Source organism: Cetorhinus maximus, chromosome 1 (assembly GCF_964194155.1).
Source record: "Cetorhinus maximus chromosome 1, sCetMax3.hap1.1, whole genome shotgun sequence".
Lineage (NCBI taxonomy): Eukaryota > Metazoa > Chordata > Chondrichthyes > Lamniformes > Cetorhinidae > Cetorhinus > Cetorhinus maximus.
In genome coordinates, this window is record NC_135879.1 from 89,014,624 (window position 1) to 89,035,676 (window position 21,053).

The 21,053-nt window shown below is 39.7% G+C and overlaps 1 protein-coding gene across 5 annotated transcripts in view; it reads right to left on the bottom strand.

The window, feature by feature from the left end:
- The window catches only part of cnot6l (CCR4-NOT transcription complex, subunit 6-like), a 96,104-nt gene that overhangs the window by 23,141 nt on the left and 51,910 nt on the right, over positions 1–21,053 (bottom strand). For all 5 annotated transcript variants that reach the window (XM_078543542.1, XM_078543522.1, XM_078543514.1 and 2 more), the window contains 3 exons: positions 19,714–19,803; positions 18,804–18,872; positions 3,094–3,251 (listed from right to left, as the gene is read on the bottom strand). In XM_078543542.1, the coding sequence (XP_078399668.1) occupies positions 3,094–3,251; positions 18,804–18,872; positions 19,714–19,803 (317 nt within the window). The remainder of the gene's footprint in view (positions 1–3,093; positions 3,252–18,803; positions 18,873–19,713; positions 19,804–21,053) is intronic.

Below are 21,053 nucleotides of genomic sequence, written 5' to 3' on the forward strand. Positions count from 1 at the left end.
TTCTTAAGAAATGCATTGTTAATAACTTTCAACATGTTTTTCTCTCATTTTAAAAAAACTACTTTAGTAAGCCACTTAGCCTACACTGTTACTTGAAATTTCAAAGCAACTTTTGCTTTCAGAGCTTTCAAACTGACCCCTTGATTTGAACAGAACACCTCCTTAAATCCCATAAGAGTGTTACCAGGATCTCATGGATATTAAATTTTTGACCAAATTCAAATAGACAGTTAAATTGAACAAAAAAAAATCTCACAGCTTTGCTCAAATACAAATTAATTTTCCAGGCTTTAATTAACAAAATTGGCACCAATGCACTAAAAGAAGTTTGAGAAATGGATTTAAAAGGGTCAGCCACTGAATTAAAACCAACCATAAAACCTCATTTGAAAGTGAAACTATATCCCTGAAGATGAAATGCCTGGACAGCCTCAGCAACAAGCTGGAGACCTGCCCCAATTTCCATTATTCCTAAGCTTCGAACAGCACCAAGCCCAATGCAAGCAAGCAATAACAAAACTGTTTCACATTGTATATTAACCATCATACTGCCTATAATTGACAGGATTATGGAATTACAGCACAAAGGCAGCCATTCAGCCCTTCGTACTTGTGCGACTTAATCCCACTCACCTACACATTTTCCCCAAAGCCCTGTAAATTAACCCCTTTCAAGTATTTATCTAAATCCCTTTCGAAAGTTATTGAATCTGCTCCCTGAATGCTTTCAAGGCAATGCATCCAGGTCATAATGCAATTTTTTTCCACGTGATTCTTTTGCCATTTGTTTTAAATGAGTCCTCGGATTACAATAGTTTCACATTAATTACTCCATCAAACCCCTTCACGATATTGACACTACTATCAAAATCTCCCTTAACCTTCTCTACTCTAAGTACAGCAAACCCAGCTTCTCCACACAAATGAAGTCTTTCACGCCTGGTACTATTTTAGTAAAACCCCTCTGCATTCTCTCCAAGGCCTGGACATCCTTCCTAAAGTGCAGTGCCCAAAAATGGACACAGTACACCAGCTGAGACCAAACTTCTATTTTATACAAGATTTAGTGTAACTTTGTTGCTCTTGTACCTTATGCCTCTACTTATAAAGACAAAGATCCAATCTGTCTTTCTAAACAGCCTTCTCAATTTGTTCTGCCACCTTCAAAAGACTGGTGTACATAAACCCCAAGGTCTCTCTGTTGCTGGTCCTCCTTCAAAATTGCACTATTTTGTTTATATTTGTTGGCCTCATTCTTCCTAGCAAAACTAATCGTGCCACATTACTCTATTAAATTTCATTTTCCTTGTGCCTGCTTATTTCACCACTCTATGTCCTCCTACAATTTGTTACTCTCCTCCTCACTGGTTACTGCACTTTTGAGGTTTCATGCCATCTACAAACTTTATATTAATGGCTTGATCTTTGGTTATGCAGGGCATAATTTCAATGCCAAAAAGAGCAGTGCTTCCAACATCGATATCTAAAACACCAATGCACACTTCCCTCTAGTCTGAAAAACAGCCGCTCGTGACGACTCTGCTTTCTGTTTCTTGACCATTTAATACCAAAGGCTTCAACTTTGTTTACTATGTAGTGCTATATAAAACATTTTTTTGAAGTCCATATACACATCATCAACCCACTCAACAGGCTCATGTAAATCAATGATCTGCTTTTGACAAATCAACACCGGATTTCATTATTTACCCAAATTTTCCCTCAATGCCAATTATTTTTGTCCCAGATTGTATCAAAGTCTTCCTATCACATACATTGGGTTAACTGGCCTGTAGTTGCTGGGTTTAAACCTGTACTTTTTTTTTGTACTGGAGTGTTATATTTGCAAACCTCCAGTCCTCTGGCATCACCCCCATATCAAAGGAGGATCGGAAGATTGTGTCCAGAGCCTCTGCAGTTCTACTTTCACCTCCTTTGGCAATCTAGGATGTGTTCAATCCAGGCCGAGTAATTTTTCTATTTTGAACACTGACAATATTTTAAATGCCTCCTCTATCAATTTTTATGCTATCCAATTTTTCTCCTATCTCCTCGTTTTAGTGTGACATTGGTAGCATCCTCTTATTTAGTGATGTCAGATGCAAAGTACTCATTTAGTAACTTCAGACATGCCGCCACAAGAAAATCTGATTTTTGATCCCTAAAACTAGGCTAATCCTTTTGTTTGACTCTCCTTTTACTACACATAGGGTTATTCTTGAAGAAATAATAGAACTGGTATTCAAATGCTTAATATTTTGAAACAGCCTTTGGGGTTTTTTTTTCTCCCCCTTGGTACATGTCTCCTGGAACCAGGATTGGAGATGAAGCACAAAAGCGCACACAACACACTCCCTTATCTTAGAGGCAGTATGTCTCAAGAGACTTCTCAAGGTGAAAGGCTAACAAGTTACCTGTATAGTTTTTTGAAATCATGAGCAAGTTTCCAGTTTACTCTTGTATACTCGTCCCTGTATGCCACTAAGCTGCTCTTTTATTATTAGCACTATTATTTTCCATATAAAACCTTAGAACTGCACTGAAAGACCAAAAGTAATCAGACTAATTTAAGGTAGCCTTAGCTGAATCAACAGAGCTTTGTAATTATTGAAGTGGCTTTTGGAGAAGCAGCACAGCAAAATCGAGTTTTTAGGAAAATTTTATCATTAGGAAACCACAAAAAAGGGGAAATCATTCCAAATAGTTAATATGGGGCTTCCAAATTTGTTGAATTGGAACGAAGTAGAAGATCCAAAAAAGATTACGGTGCACTTATTTAAATCTTAAGATTTCTTAATGTTGCCGATATCGATCATATATATGGCTTACAGTTCTCTGAAGCAAAGCGTGAATTAGTATTTAGATGCAACATTTTTTTTTAGTTTTTGATGGATGGGGATGAGGTGTTGCATATTTTTCTCTTCTTTGCTTCACTCTCCCAGGAGCGGCGGGGGAGCAAGGAAACTTGCACAAACACATGCAACAGACTTTCTTATCCTTCCTCATGTGAAGGGTGTGGGGGGAGGAAAGAAAGACAGAGCAAGAGCAGTAGATAGATAGAGAGGGAATGTTTTAGTTGCACATCTGCCTTACCTGAAGGCTTAGGATGTCTGCATCACAGTTTACAATTTCTTCCATGATTCCCTTTTTCCTGTACTCCCAGTTCAAAGCCCAGGATGGACAGTAACCGTACAGCTGCCTTGTGGCATACTTGTCACACAGAACATTATAACACATGATAGTGAACAATGCTGTAAAGAAAATCCATACATCATTAAAAGGTGTGAAACATTAGCAGTTTACCCAATACCAAGAGCATATTGATCACCATTCTCTCAAATCCAAACAAAATAGAACACAAAATAAATCAAACATTCTATTGATACAGAGCAGACGTAAAGAAAAAAAATCAGGTAGACATCATAAATGGAAATCCATGTTGTTTAAAAAAATGTATTAAAGAACATTCGGAATACCATTTGTGAAACTTTAACACTTAAAATATATGCACAAGCATGCAATTTAGAATTTGGCAGCCCCTTTAGTGTGACTTAAGAACAGCTGTGAGATATGAAGAAATTTTATTAATTTCTTTAAATGTTGGCTACTTGGCTACTCCACTACTCAGTACTGCAGTCAGAGCATCAACCATAAGCATTTTCAGGTTAGACACAATGTGTTGCTCTACAGTTAAAGATCCCTCTACACTACTCCAGCAGTATACGTGGCCCATAATCTCAGTAGAATAACCATTGGCTACACATTTCCACTTCCCATACCAACCACTTTACAGTATATCAGTTGGTGCCTTTCCCCTTCAGTTCATTGAGGGTGCTAGTATTTTAGAGTTTTTTAAAAAAAAATACGTTCTTCCAATTTTCTCTCCATAAAAAGGTACCACTTCAAAAGTTGCTTCACGAAATAAAAGCTCATGGCATAGACTATAACATATTAGCACGGATAGAGGATCGCTTAGCTAACAGAAAACAATAGGAATAAGTGGGTCATTTCAGGTTGGCAAACAAACTAGTGGAGTGCCAGAGCGATCAGTGTTGTGGCCTCAACTATTTACGATCTATATTAATGATCTGGAAGAAGGGACCAAATGTAGGGTAGCACAATTTGCTGATGACACACAGATAGATGGGCAAGTAAATGGTCAAGATCTACAAAGGGATTTAAATAGATTGAGTGAGTAAAAAAATTGGAAGGATGTAGACAGGTTAGGAGAATGGGCAAAGAAGTAGCAGATGGAATACAACGTGGGGAAGTGTGAGGTCATGCACTTTGGTAGGAAGAATAGAGGCATAGACTATTTTCTAAATGAATTCAGAAATCTGGAGTGCAAAGGGACTTGGGAGTCCTAGTCCAAGGTTGAGTCAGTAGTTAGGAAGGCAAATGCAATGTTGGCATTTATTTTGAGAAGACTAGAATATAAAAACAGGGATGTACTGCTGAGGCTTTATAAGGCTCTGGTCAGACCACATTTAGAATATTGTGAGCAATTTTGGGCCCCGTATCTCAGGAAGGATGTTCTGGCCCTGGAGAGGGTCCAGAGGAGGTTCACAAGAATGATCCCAGGAATGAAAGGCTTAACATATGAGGAACGTTTGAGGATTCTGGGTCTATACTCGATGGAGTTTAGGAGGATGAGGGGGGATCTGATTGAAACTTACAGAATACTGAAAGGCCTGGATAGAGTGGACGTGGGGAAGATGTTTCCATTAGTAGGAGAGACTAGGACCCGAGGGCACAGCCTCAGAGTAAAGGGAAGACCTTTTAGAACAGAGATGAGGAGAAACTTCTTTAGCCAGAGAGTGGTGAATCTATGGAATTCATTGCCACAGAAGGCTGTGGAGGCCAGGTCATTGAGTGTATTTAAGACCGAGATAGATAGGTTCTTGATTGGTAAGGGGATCAAAGATTACGGGGAAAAGGCAAGAGAATGGGGTTGAGAAACTTATCAGCCATGATTGAATGGCGGAGCAGACTCGATGGGCCGAATGGCCTAATTTCTGCTCCTATATCTTATGGTCATGTTGGAGTTGTATAGAACCTGGGTAAGGACACAGCTGGAGTACTGTGTGCAGTTCTGGTCACCATATTATAGGAAGGATGTGATTGCACTGGAGGGGGTGCAGAGGAGATTCACCAGGGTGTTGCCTGGGATGAAACATTTAAGTTATGAAGAGAGGTTGGATAGGCTTGGGTTGTTTTCGTTGGAGCAGAGAAGACTGAGGGGCGACCTGATCGAGGTGTACAAGATTATGAGGGGCATGGACAGGGTGGATAGGGAGCAGCTGTTCCCCTTAGTTGAAGGGTCAGTCATAAGGGGGCATAAGTTCAAGGTGAGGGGCAGAAGGTTAGAGGGGGATGTGAGGAAAAACTTTTTTACCCAGAGGGTGGTGATGGTCTGGAATGCATTGCCTAGGAGGGTGTTGGAGGCGGGTTGCCTCACATCCTTTAAAAAGTATCTGGATGAGCACTTGGCACATCATAACATTCAAGGCTATGGGCCAAGTGCTGGTAAATGGGATTAGGTAGGTAGGTCAGGTGTTTCTCACGTGTCGGTGCAGACTCGATGGACTGAAGGGCCTCTTCTGCACTGTGATTCTGAGAGATTCTGTGAATGGGTGAACTTCCTCGTTAATCCACTGAGGGAGCCATTCATAAGTAGTTATGCACTATAATGGAAATGGATTAATCTTTTCCAATGTCATTTTGCACAGAAATTTAATACCACCTAGAGAGAGAAAACTTTCATTCCATTAACCAGAGGTAGATTTAAATTCAGGTCCCAAAGTGGCAAGGACAGTGTACTAATCCACGAGACCATTCATCAGAACACTAATTTCATTAAATCAAAAGAAAGACAGGCTTGCATTTATATAGTGCTTTTCACATCCACCAGACATCTCAAAGCACTTTACGGCGCATGAAATACTTTAAGTGTATTCACTGTTGCAATGTCAGAGATGCAGCTACCACAAACAGCAGTGACAATGAACAGATAATCTGTTTATGCAATGTTAATTGAGGGATAAATATTGACCTGGACACTGGGGATAACTCTCCTGCTCTTCTTTGAAATAGTGCCATGGAATCTCATACATCCAACCAAGCAGGCAGATGGGGCCTCAGTTTAATATCTCACCCGAAAGACAGTACCTCTGACAATGCAGCATTCCCACAGTACCACACTGGAGTGTCAGCCTTGACAATTGTACTCAAGCCCTAGAGGGGAAGTGAACTCAGAACCTTGCAATTCAGTGCCAAGTGCATGACCAATAGCGCCTTAGCTGACACAAAAAGCAGACCTGGATTTTGAGGTAGGAATGACAGAGACTATCAGCACTCAGTTATTATGGAGATAATCAGACAGCAACTTATGGCATCCATTCATGTCCAGTTAAATGCAGAAATCAGGAAGATGGAATCAGAATTGCCCTATCCCTCCACAAGCTTCACAAACAGCATCTTGTTGCGAGATCAAACATTAAAAATTGACACAAAGGATAAGTTGCACACCAGTTACCCACTAAAATCATCAGAAAACATTAGGGCTGGAATTTTCAGGTATAAGTGAATTTTATAAACAGTGAGATTAAGCCTTAATTAGTGCCAACTCTGAAAACTTAATGTGAAAAGTATGGGTCTCATTCCTTCAAAATTTATTTTGGAGATTTAAAAAACTGATTTATCCCTCTCTCAATCCCATCTTTCTTTCCTTCTCTATTTTGCTTTCTGCAAAAGCAGCAAATTAAATATTCTAATTTATACTTCCCAGTTTAGACCGCTTGTTTCAGAGGTTTCTTCAAACTGGTTACTTGAAAAGACAGACTATTGCTCAACCTACTCACAGAAGGTCCAAGATCCTAATAAAGCGCCTTCAGACATTTCTCTACTTTAAAGCTGCTACATGAATGTAGGTGGTTGTTGTTTCAGATAGTGTCACACTGAAAAAGATCTCTAAATAGTGCAAAGTTGCTGCTCAAAGTTCTGCAAAGTTTCTGAGCAGCTATAAAGCTCAATAAAAGGCTAGCATTGTCGCTTCGCTGCTGACTGCAAAATGCAGGCCATTAAAATGCTATACTGTCTTCCTTTTCCACATAGCATTAATCTAAAGGAGATGAGAAGCTAATCTGTTCTTGGGGCCCAAGCAAATGTTGTTTTTTAACCAACCATTGAAAATTGCATTAGATGCAGCTTGAATGACCCTTCTCTGCAGGGAAGCACTCGCTGTGTGCTTTGCACTCTTCATATTGGGACAACAAAGCCGAAAAACATTATGGGGATCACATTCATAAAATGCGTTATGTCTTTTGGAGTGTGGTGGCATGTTTGTGTTCTAATCCACTGCACCACCAGAGATACTTCTGCGTCCTCCATATCATCTAACTTTTTCTCTGCCTCAACTCATCTGTTGCTGAAACCCTCATTCATGCCCTTGTTAATTTAGACTTGGATTATTCCAACTCGCCCCTAGCTGATCTCCTCCACCTTAAGCTTGAGGTTATCCAAAACTCTGCTATCTATATCTGAATTTGCACCAAGTCCCGTTCATCCTCCACCCTTGTGCTCGCTGGCTTGAGTTAGCTCCCAGTCAAACAATGATTTGATTAAAATTCCCATCACTGTTTTCAAATCTCTTTATGGTTCTCCTACTCCAAATCTCTCATCTTCTCTAGTTCCACAAGCCCAAGATCTCTGCGCTCATAATTCTGGCCTCAAGCATCCCTGATTTTAATTGCTCCACCACTGGTGGCCATACCTTCATCTACATAGCCTGCAAGCTCTAGAATTCCCTCCCTACATATCTTCACTTTTCTAGCTCTCTTTCTTCCTTTAAGACACTGTTTAAAAGCTATATCTTAGCGCAAACTTTAGGTCATCTGACCACGATCTTCGAATATGGCTAAGTGTTATATTTATAATGCCTATATTTATATAGCACTTTTAGCATAAAAGTTGTTGCGACATCTAAAAATTGGTCAAGATTGTAGTTCAAACAAAAAAAAACTGGATATATATGTAACAGAACTGCTCTTTCTTATTTTTGACAATGATAAAATAATTAGAATTTTTTTTAATGCAACTTGTGATGACCTGGAAGGCACTGTCTGAAACGGTGCTGAAAGCCGATAAATTCAATAGTAGCTTTTCAAAGGAAACTGATACATATTTGAAAAGGAACAAATTATAAAAGGTTAGGCAAGTCACTTACGTCTGGGGAAAGCACTTATGTGAATTTTAATTCAAAAATATATCGTCAGGTATACTTTAGAACAGAGGTAGTGCAGCCTTTGTCTGGTATTTCAACTAAATGTCAAAAGTGACTTACTTAAATATATTACATTATTGAGACAACAGTTCAGTGTATACAGAATCAAGCACCGAGATGAAGGGCATGTCCTGTGTAAAAGGTGTCAAAATTCTGATACAAGGATTTGTGTGCAGAAACAGTTAATGCTTTCAGGAAAATGTTTATTTTCTTGATGAGAGCAAATGATTTTACGCCTGTGGTTCAACACAAGTTGTTTCCCGTTTGTTACAGAATCCAAATTCGCTGAGCAGGAGCTCGGAACTACAGGTCCCAGATTGCTCCGGGAATTTCCAAGCATTGCATGATTCAGGAACAGGCTGCGCTTCCGCAGTTCCATGTTTTAGAACTCTTTCGGCCAGGGACAAGGGCTCAGTGCGCCTGCACAAGAAAGAAACTGTGCAAAAACCCTGATCATATGACTCAGGAGTAGGGAATCATACTGGCAGGGAGTGCTGGACAGGGGGAGGTCCCAGTTAAAGAGAGAGAGAGCCAGGGAAAGAGCCACCAGGAGATGGCCGCCAGTAGGAACCACGAGGGAGAAGAGCAAGTAAAGAGGCTTCAAATAGTAAAAGGACTGCAGTTGACAGGTTTCGAGCAGTGAGGGTTCGGGAGAAGCCATGGAGATTGGAGGTTGGCGATTCCTTGCTGTGGGCAGTTGGGGCAAAGGCAACCTTTTGGAGCAGTAAGTTCTGCTCAGCGTTGTTGAAGAGCTGAAGTTGTGCATGTGAGTTGGTGCTGGAGTACAGACTCAGGAATCTAGGGGAATGGAGTCTCAGGAGACAAGATTGAAACCCTGCGAGGTGTGCAGTCATTGAGTCAATCCAAGTCGGAGCAATTTTGAGAGAATTCAGAGGTTAGATCTTTGAAGGTGAAGACTGGAACCCCTTGTGAGAGAGACAGAGTTTCAACGAGGTTGGCTGATTCCATGTTTACTGATGTCTGGGTGGGTTGCTGAGAAACCCATAGGATCTGTCTTGGTCCCACTTGCTATTTAATGTTTAGTGTTAGGCCACAGTTTGCCTGTTAATTCACATTTACCTCATATTAACCCCTGAATGTCAGCGTACAAGATAGATATTGTAAATTGTTTTATCTTTCTGACCTTGTATAGTCAAGTTTATTTTGTTTGTTCAAAAGCAGTGGAACCAAGTGGCTTTATTCTCTTAGCAAGTGCCTTGAATCTCAAATTTTGTCTACTTTTAAGCAAAAAAATACCCGTCCTAATTAGATCGTACCAATAATGGGGTCTGGTCTAGGGTTATAACATAAATTGGAGGCTCTTGCAGGATTTCAAATTCATGGATTGATACTTACTGGGGTTAAGGCTGATAAGATTACCACAGTGAATTTTACTATTACTGACTGAAAAGCAGAATGGCTTTGTCAATTGCTATGACTTATCTGGAGAGGGAGGATTTATCTCAGTGATTTACAACAATTAACCAAGCTTAGGTTAATCGCATTAACAAAGGAGTTAGAGTTAAAAGCTGGGGTTAAGAAAACAAGCATAACATAGCACTTGGAATTAGAAGAAAAGCCTGATGCGAGTATAACACAGCTTGAGTTAGCTAGAATCAGTTGCAGATGAAGCAGCTTGAAATTGAAAAATGTAAAAGCTTGAACTTGGAAAAATGAAAGGAAAAGAGAGAAAGAAAAAGACAGATGGATTGTTTCCGAGGCTGCTGAAGGAAGCCAGGGAGGAGATAGCAGATGCTCGGAGGATGATTTTCCAATCTTCACTAGATACAGGGGAGGTACCGGAGGACTGGAGAAATGCAAACGTAGTTCCATTGTTTAAAAAGGGATCAAAGGAAATGCCAAACAATTATAGGCCAGTTAGTCTTACATCAGTGGTGAGCAAATTAGTAGAATCAATCCTGAGAGATAAGATTAACTGTCAAGCGGAAAGGCATGGACTAGTCAGGGATGGTCAGCATGGATTTATTAAAAGGTCTTGCCTTTTAAGGGTTGATGAAGGTAGTGCAGTGGATGTTGTGTACATGGATTTTAGCAAGGCATTTGACAAGGTCCCACATGGCAGATTGGTCAGGAAAGTAAAAGCCCATGGGATTCAGGGTAATGTGGCAAACTGGATAAAAGGTTGGCTTTGTAACAGGAAACAAAGGGTAATGGTCAATGGATGCCCTTGCGAATGGAAAGTTGTCTCAAGTGGTGTTCCACAGAGCTCGGTGTTGGGACCCTTGCTGTTTGTGTTATATATTAACGATTTGGACGTGAAATTGGGGGGCGCGATTGGGAAATTTGCAGATGACACAAAGATTGGCCAAGTAGTGGATAGTGTAGAGGGTAGCCATAATCTCCAAAACGATATAGATGGGTTGGTGGAGTGGGCTGTAAAGTGGCAGATGGATTTTAACATAGAGAAGTGTGAGGTCATACATTTAGGGAGGTCAAACAGTTACAAGGAATACACAATAAATGGGAATATACTAAGAGGGGTAGATGAAGTGAGAGATCTTGGTGTACCAGTACACAGGTCCCTGAAGGCAGCAGTTCAAGTAGACAAGGTTGTAAAGAAGGCATATGGAATGCTCTCCTTCATTGGCAGAGGTATAGGATATAAAAGTAATGATATAATGTTGGAACTGTATAAAGCACTGGTGAGGCCATAACTGGAGTATTGTGTGCAGTTCTAGTCACCACATTACTGGAAGGACGTAATAGCTCTGGAGACAGTGCAGAGGAGGTTTACAAGAATGTTGACAGGGTCAGAAAAGTGTAGCTACGAGGAGAGATTGGATAGGTTGGGGTTATTTTCCTTAGAATAAAGAAGGCTGAGAGGTGACTTGATTGAAGTGTACAAAATTATGAGGGGAATAGATAAAGTGGACAGGATAAAATTGTTTCCCTTGATGGAGAATTCTAGAACCAGGGTCATAGATTCAAGATAAGTGGCAGAAGGTGTAGGGGGGACATGAAGAAGAACTTTTTTACGCAGAGGGTAGTGGGTGTCTGGAATTCGCTGCCCAAGTTGGTGGTAGAGGCAGAAACTCTAAACTCTTTTAAGAAGTACCTGGATCTGCACCTAAAGTGCTGTAAGCTGCAGGGCTATGGGCCAGGTGCAGGAAGGTGGGATTAGAAAGGGCACCTAGGTGTCCACGGGCTGGCATGGACAAGATGGGCTGAATGGCCTCCTTCTGTGCTGTAACTTTTCTATGGTTCTGTGAATCTAAAGCAAAGGCAACTGAACTCACCAGAGCAGTTACTGAGTCAAATGAGAAGATTAAAACTTGGCAAAGAGCTGGAAAATAAGAGCGTAAACAAATATTTGGATGAAACTGTGAAAGAAGTGGAGATGAACGTTCCATTTTTCATGTGTCGGTGAGAAGATTGTGAACGTGTGCAGAAGGCTATGGCACATCTCTTGAATAAACTAGAAAATGACTTAAGAAAGAGGAAAACTCCCTTTATGCAAGTTTATTTATCCAGTGTTGGTCAAAACAATGAAACGAAAAAATCTGTTATGGAGCAAAGTGAGTGAGGAAGAGAATTTAGAAGCTGGTTGTCAATCAGACACAGACAGTTACCTTGGCAAACTTAATGACCCACTGAAGGCATGTTGCCAGAGAAGAGCAAGAAAAACCCTATGTTTTTCAATATTAAAATTGAGAAACGCTAAGCAAAGGTCATTTGAAGCATATAGCATGCCTGATATGCATCCATGTGTGAAGAGTGGGAGGCCGGTGGTATTGATTGGCGGTTACACCAGAAGTTGAAAACCCATGGTACAAAATAGAAATACAAGCTGGCCAAGATGTTTTTAAAGAAAAAACTGTAATGTACCTTCGCTACCTTTTGTTAACCATGGAAAGATTATGGAAATAAAACCATATAATTGTTGGCGCTCTGTTGAGAGTTTAAAGAATGGGTGTAGGAGAAAAGGCAGGTTCTGATGTATAATTTTATGATGCTTAAATCCTGCTATTCCTAGTTGTTACATGTACTGGCTTTTGTTTTGGTTAAGCCTTTATAAATTTTTAATACTACGTGTAATTGTGGAGCAAACTGAAAAGACTACTTGTAATAAGTTATTTCTTGGAAGTTTATGATATTAAGTACTTCTTGTAAAAAAAAATGTAAAGCCATTGTAAAGAAGCCTTCACCACGGTGATGTTCTCTTTCTCCCAAGGGGATGGTTGTTATGAGATCCAAACTTACCTTAACTTTGAGCAAGGGAAACGACTAAGCATGCCCCAGTAGTTTCCACACATGCGCAGATCGGGAACCGCATTTTAGAGTTCCTTGGGCCAGGGACAAGGACCCAGTGCGTCTGTGTGAAAAAAAGGTGCAAAAACCCCGGTTATGTGACCCAGTAGTGGAGCACCATACTGGGCAGGAGTCCCAGAGTAGGATCCCAAAGAGGGAATCCAGGGAGAGAAAGCTCCCAGTTAAAGAGAGAGAACTGGGTGGGAAGGAGACCACTGGTTGGAACCATCAGGGAGGAGCAAAGAAAGAGAGTCTAAGTAGTAAAAGTGCTGCAGTTAACATGCTTCAAGTAGTGAGGGTTCAGGAGGAGCCCTGGGATCTGAGAAGGCAGCAGAAGGTTGGTGATCCATGATGCCGGCCATGGAGGCAAAGGGTAACCTTTGCAGTAGAGGTGTTCTGCTTAGCATGGCTGAAGAGCTGAAGTTGTGCTTGCGGATTAGAGCTAGAGTGCAGACTTGGGAATCCAGGGGAACGGAGTCTCGGGGGACAAGGTTGAAACACTGCAAGGTATGCAGTCATTGAGGCAGAGTCAGAGCAATGCTTGGAAGGAATTCAGAGGTTAGATCTTCAAAAAGTGAAGACGGGAATCCCTCGTGAGAGAGACAGAGTTTCAACAAGTCTGGTTGTCTCACCATGTTTACCAATGTCAGGGGTTGCTGAGAAATCCATGGGATCAGTCTTGGTCACATTTGCTGTTTAACGTTTAATGTTTAGTGTGGGTATTAGGCCACAGCTTGCCTGTTAATTCACATTTACTTCATACTTTATCATTCAGGGGTTAATATAAGATAGATATTGTGAATTGTTTTATCTTTCTGAGCTTGTACAGTAAAGTTTATTTTGTTTGTTCAGAAATCGCGGAATATTATGGCTTTATTCTCTTAGCAAGTGTCTTGAGTCCCTGTCTAATTTGAACAAAAAGTTACTGGCCTCTAACCAGATCGTACCAAAAACTTGGGAGTTTGGTGCAGGGTCATAACACATTAAATGACTTTTTTATTTAAAGGAAGGGCCATAAGTTTTATAGTGTCTATTGTAACTGAAAGGTTCATGACACAGCAGAATAAATTGAGCAACTGTTAAATGCAAGTTAGACCATCCAATAATGATCTCTGTCCAATAGTAAAACAGGCAATACAAAACTACCAGCATATCATCAGTATATAGCAATACCATTAAGTGATGAAAACTCAAATCAACTGCAAAACCCTAACAAAATTATAGTCATCACAATGCCTATATAGTTCTATTTACACTCCACATGGGCTATGATAAATATATATTTCACATGACCCAGGCTGGTCAACATTACATAAAATACATTTCATAACACATCCTATTGTAGTATATTCCATCAACATTTGCTTTGGCTTTTTTTAAATACAAATATTACACCTCTGTTCAAACAAGGATAGAGAATAAAGCCACAACCACAGGCTAGTCAACCCATATGTCAATGCTGGAGAAGCTTTGAGAGGCATTAAACCGGAGCAAAAATTGACACTTGCAAAAATGCGGATTAGTAAAATGAAAGCCAGCATGAATTTGTATTTAACTAACTTGATTGAATACTTTGATGAGGTAATGGACAGGGTTTATGAGGGTCGGGTGATTGAGGATGTATAAATGGACTTTCAAAAGGTTTTTGAAAAGGTAGCACATAGTAGATTGGTTGGCAAAAAGGGACAGTGGCAGTGAGGATATAACATTGGCTAAGCAACAGAAAGCACAGTAGTGCTAACCAGTTATTTTTCTGACTAGAGGGAAGCATGCAGTGATGTCTCCAGAGGTCAGTTTTGTACAGCTGCTCTTTTTAATGTCACTTAATGGCCTGAACTTGGGTATAAAAGGCATAATTTAAAAGTTTGCCGATGACACAAAATATCCGATATAGTAACCAGCAAGCAGACTTCAGGCTGGTGATAAAAGGGGGAAAATTAAATGAGCGTAAACTAGCCAGGAATATAAAAACATGGTCAGAGCTTTATAAATATGTAAGAAAAAAAAGGAGTAGCTAAAGTAGAGGCAGAGGCAGGAGAAATTATCATGGTGAATGAGGAAAAGGATGAGACGTTAAATAAATATTGTGTTTTCTACTTTGAAGACAGACACAAGTTACACACCAGAAAGAGAGGGCAATCTAGAGGTTAAGACTGAGGGAATTAAAAGTAATTAATAGACAAAAAGTTGAGAAACTTTTAAATTTTGTTTCATGGTATGTGGTGTTGCCCATCCTCAAGTGCCCTTAAGGAACCTAAAACCCGACGAATGCCCAAGAATGGCCTACATCACAGGGTTCAAAAAGAGGTAGCTGCAGAGAATGTGGTGCACTGGTTATGATTTTCTGAAGTTCCCTAGGTTCTAGAATGGTTCCAGCAGACTGAAAGTCAGCAAATGTAACACCACTATTCAAGAAAAGAGGAAGAGAGAAAACAGGAAACAACAGCCAGTTAGCCTGATATGAGTTGTCAGGAAGATCTTGGAACCTATTTAGGAAGTCCTTAGAAAAACATAGTTTAATCAGACAAAGTCAACATGGTTTATGAAACAAACTTAAGAGTTTGTCAACGAAATAACGAATAAGACAGATAAAGGAGGGCCAGTGGATGCAGACTACTTGGATTTCCAAAAGGCATTTGATAAGGTGCCACAAAGATGAATACACAAGGTAAAGGCTCATGGGGTTGGGGGTAATATATTAACACGGATGGAGGATTGGTTCATGGACAAGAAGAGTAAGCATAAACAGGGCATTTTCACGTCAGTTGGCTGTGACCAGAGGAGTGCTGCAAGGATCACAGCTGGGGCCTCAACTATTTCCAATCTAAATTAGTGACTTAGATACATTACTTTGCTGACAATACAAAGCTAGGTTGCGATGCAAGAGGCTGAAAAGAGATATAGATGGGTGAAGTGGACAACCAGGTGGCAGATGGAGTATAGGTGGGGAAGTGAGAGGTTATGCACTTTGGTGGTCATAAGAATAGAAAAGCAGAACATTTTAAAAGGCATGAAGCTTGTAAATGCTGATATTTGAAGGGTCTCAGGTGAACTGATACATGGAACACAAAGCTAGCGTGCAGATACAGAAAGCAATCAAGAAGGCAAGTTGCATGTTGGTCATGGGGATTGGAGTACAAGAATAAGGAAGTCTTGCCACAATTGTACAAGGCTTTGGCATGACCAAACCTGGAGTAGTATGTGTAGTTTTGGTCATTTAAAAAGGAAGACACATTTGCATTGATGGCATTGCAGCAAACTGGGATGAGAGGGTTGTCCTATGTTGAGAGGCTAAATAAATTAGGTTTATATTCTCTGCAGTTCAGAAGAATGACAGGTGATCTCACTGAAACATACAAGATTCTTAAGGGGCTCAAGAGAGTAGACAGAGGTTGTCTCCCTAGTCTGGGGAATCTAGAATACAGGGGCACGGTCTCAGAATATAGAGGGCAACCATTTAGGATGGAGGTGAGGAGAAAATTCTTCACTCAAAGGGTTACAAATCTTTGGAATTCTCTAACCCAGATGGTTGTGGATGCTCCATCATTGAATTTAAGGTTGAGATAGAGAGATTTTTGGTTTCAAAGGGAATCAAGGGATATAGGGAGCAGGAGGGAAAGCAGAATTGAAGCCAAAGATCAGACCTGATCATATGGAATGGCGGAGCAGGCTTGCCAGGCTGTATGGTCTACTCCTGTTCCTATGGCAAAATGAGCAGACACATGGAAGATGAAATTTAATGCAGAGAAGTGTGAAGTGATTCATTTACTTAAGAAGAATGAGGAAAGACAATTTAAAATGACAAATATCATTTTGACTTGCACACAAGTCTTAGAAGGTGGCAGGATGAGTTGAGAAGGCTGTCAAAAAGTCAGATTGGGATCCTTGTCGTTATAAATAGAGGCATAAAGAGTACAAAAGGCAAGAAAGTTATGTTAAACCTTTATAAAATAGTTAGGCCCCAGCTGGAGTATTGTGGCCAATTCTGGGCACCACACTTTAGGAATGAATCAGGCCTTAGAGGATGCGGAAGACATTTACTAAAATGGTATGAAAGACTTCAGCTACATGGAGAGACTGAAGAAGCTGGGGTTGTTCTCATTAGAGCAGCAATGGTTTAGAGAACATTTGCTAGAAGGTATTTAACATCATGAAGGCTTTTGATGGGATAAGGAGAAATCGTTTCCAGTGGCAATAGGGTCTGAAACCAGAAGATTCAGATTTAAAGATAAGTGCCAAAATAATCATTGAAAAAGGTGCAGAGTTGCTTTGATATAGACTGCACTGCTTGAAAGAGTGATGAAAGCAGGTTCAATAATTACTTCAACAAAGGGAATTGGATAAATAAAAGAATTTTCAGGGCTATGTGGAATAAGCAAGGGCGTTGGAATATCAGAGTAGTACTTTCAAAGAGCTGGAACAAGCTCTTTTTCTTTCAGATTTTCAGCAACCGCAGTATTTTGCTTTTGTATGGGCTGACCCTTTCCTCCTGTGCTGTATCATTCTACGATTCTATGAAGGAATAAGATTTGTCTTTGAAGTTTTGCCCTTATATTTTTACACTGTTTTAGTGCTTCCTTAACACCCCAGAAAAAGAACTTGCAGGCCACATGACGTAGCATTTTAATTATGCCACCATGAAAAGCAGGTATACTTGGCCAACCTATTGCAAGATAGCCCTTTGGGTAGCAGAAACTGTGGAATGACTAGCAGAAGTCAATTACCATAAATATAAAAGAATATTATTGACAACAGCTGCAAAAGCAGTTCTCAGTAAGAGGATGACATTTGAACCAAAAACATGTGGAGGACAGGAAAATAAATGGCATTGCATTATATCTACACTATAACAAGCCCTAGGGAAGTTAGGTGATTGATCAAAATGGAGTCTTTGAGGAATAAAAGCAGGGGAACTGTAATAAGCACAACATGGTCGAGCATGATGTTTGTTGTCAGATTTTAACTTCCATCTACAATGTTGTCCGTCAAATGGAGTGCTGTTCATAAATGCCATCATTAAGATGTGAGATGGTACATTCTTTTATAAGGCAATAAAATAAAAGCATTTCACTAAAATAGTTATCCAATGAGCTCATAAATAGTTCATAATGAATCCTAAGTACTACTCTTTATTTCTCCACTGTAACTCCTGACATTGACCAGCCAAGCACCAGGAACAGTTATACATACACACTCGGCTCACACTGTGGCCACCAGCGTAAGTGCAATTTCTCTTGGTCTTGGGCACTACTGCTCTTTAAAATAGGTATATTCTCTTGAAAGTAATTAAAGTAATGAGTATATGCCTTGAATTTGTTTTGTCCCCACTCTATTTAGTGTTGACAACTGCGATAAAAGCTGCTGTGGAAAAAAAAATCACAACAATAAAATGCTTCACCACACTCCAAGCTCGAAATTCAGTTCTTTATGAAAATTCATAATTGTATTTACTTAGCGCAGCATTTCAATTCCATTCTCTCTCAGAGAAATCCAATTTAATTACTCATCAGATCTCAAATTTATATGAGAATTGATTAAATAAAAAAGGTCAGAAAAAGGATTTTAGAAGTAACTTATTATTTTACACTAAATGCTGCAAATTGTCACTCCTTTATGATGTTTTGTTGCTGGGGATATAGATGGCAAGTTTTAAACAGCGCTGCAACTCCTAAATTTACTAAGCAGTTCACTTGTCTAACCATGGAATGCACACGTGCAGGAAGTGCTCCCCCTAGTGATAAGCCATCAACAGATACAGCCCTATTCCTCAGTACACAAACCTGGTTTGTGTTTGGCACATTCCATGTTGAATATCAAGCTGATACGTCATCCTTTATAATACTCACAATTCGCCTAAATAATCTTAGAAATAACAAGGGTTTGCACATTATCCCAACTGAACCACCACTCTCAATGCAAGATAAATGTTTAGGATAAGCAGAATATACTTTCAGTAAACTCTCAAATGAAACTTGATGGAAGTACTATAGCTTACATCAATGTTTACTATTGCATTACATTTCATTTCAATTCTGTTAACTACTGACAGCAAAACATGATTAATTAATTTAGATGGAGGCTCGAGTAGTGAATCAATTTGCTCATAATACAAATTAGGTTGCGCATGAAGCAGTAATTTAAGATGTACAAGAAAACTCTTTCCCACTATTTGTGCAACAAGGAACCAGGGAGATTAAGAGGCAAATCCATTTCAAATATATATCCAGATTTAGTGACATCAGTATACATTTACCTGTTGGCAACACTTGGTCTCTTTCCTTCAAAGTAATCCATGGCCTCTGAGGAAGCTGCTCTGGATGAACTTAGAAGAGGGGAAAAAACACTTTAAAATGCAAGATTCATACTTTCCTATTCTGTTCCCTGGTCTCGTTGGCTACACATCAGCCACAACTAAGAGAATGGACAATTTGTAGTAGCACATTGCATTACTGAAGCAATCAATCAATCACTGAAGGCTGCGATAAAGCTCACTCAAACTGGCCTACTCGTCTTACTCCACAAGCAGATACTCATAGTGGAGACAATTTCAAATACCACCAGAGTAACTGGGTAATCTAGGTTCAATTAATTAAGTAAAAATCTGGAATTAAAAAAACTAGCATCAATAATGAGCATGGAATTACGGATTATCCTAAAAACCCATTTGGTTCACTCACATACTTTAGGGAACAAAACTTGCCAGTCTGGTCTGTATATGTCTACAGACCAACAGCAATGTGGTTTACTTCAACTATCCTCTGAAATGACCTAGCAGCTCACCACCACCTTCTGAAGGACAATTAGGGGTGGGAAAATAAACGTTGGCCTTGGCCAGCAACACCCACATCCAGTAAATTTTTTTTTAAATTGCTGTATTGAGAAGGCAGAAAATGAGAGGCCAACAGTGGTAGAGGAGAAGAAACGCTAGACACAATTAAGCCTCAGGTTGTGGCTTTGTTAAATTGTAAATACGCAAATAAATCAAAATACAACATATTGTAACCGTGCAACACAATTTTCACTTTCTCATGAGTATTTGCGTTTCAGTTTATTAGAATTCTGACATGTAATTTTTGAAAGCATTTTATATGTTAACTAGAAACAACTATAAGCAAAAATTAAAATGTTGCTAATCTCATCAATAGAAGGAGCTTAGAAAATACCTGCTAAGTTATCAAGCATGTAGTTCAGTAGCTTTCTCGTTCCATCTGGTTCTTGATAGAGGTTCAAAATATCCTGTGACAAAGGATTGCCTGTCACCAAAAAAGTATTAATAACCTATTAAAAGTGTGTATCTTGATAATACACAAGGTGACTTACTGCCATAAAATCAAATAATATCATCTTGTCATTTCAACGAGTGGTACAATTTGATTTCATCACGTTTTAAAGTTCTCAGTTCAGCCACTAAGGTGAGCAGCTGAGAGGTCAAGAGTGTCCTCCCATGGGAATGGGAGCAGGAGCAAAATCAGACTAATTGATCAGTCACTTCCACGCAACCAACAGATAATGATCTAGGAGCACTGGAAAAAAATTTGACCGAAATCAATGACCTGTCACATTGGCAGGGAAATTGGAGCATGCCATTAAGGATGGCAAGCAATTCAAAAATAAAAGGAATAAAGTGACAAAAAAATTTTGGCAATGACATAAGCCATGTCTCAGTCACTCATGTGAAGTACATTTCCTATATTTGCATTCAGATCTAATATCTTCAAACAAATCTATGCAATGCATTTTAAAAATAATTTTAGGTTACTGCTTTCGAGAGTCCATGAACCCTGAAAGACCTAGTGGACTCCATCCACTCAGGACTAGACGTTTGCATTGTAAACATCATGTCACAAATTCAATTTTGTATTTCTGCATATTTGAACTATTAGCTCCTGATTTCTGTTGCTGTACTCAAGCTGTTGTGCGTTAAAAGGATTATTTCACTTCTGGGAGAATCTAGAACTGGGGGCATAGCTTCAAAGAGGCTCCCATTTAAGACAGAGACAAGGAGAAATTTCCTCTATGAGGGTTGTTAATCTTTGGAATTCTCTACCCTAGAGAGCAATGGAGGCTGGGCTATTGAATATATTCAAGGCTGAATTGGACAGATTTTTGATAGGAGAGTCAAGGGTTACAGGGGATCGGCAGGAAAGTGGAGTTGAAGCCATGATCAGATTAGCCATGATCTTATTAAATGGTGGATAAGGCTCAAGGGGTCAAATGGCCTACTCATGCTCCTACTTCTTGTGTTCTTATGTTTCCTCTAATGATGTCTTTTGTAAGTGAGGGCTTTGGATCCTTAAGAGTGGGTCAATATTTGTAGGGGAGTTTTCCTAGAAACATTTGAAAAACACTCCTTTGGACGAGCCAAGTTTGAGAAATAAGTTTTGAAATGTATACATTCTATCAATAATTTAAATTGAAAGAATGGTGGGGAGGGGAAGTTTCATCTGTGGTCCAATGTAATCAATTATAACAACAGCAGGAAAATGCTGCTACTCAAGTCTTT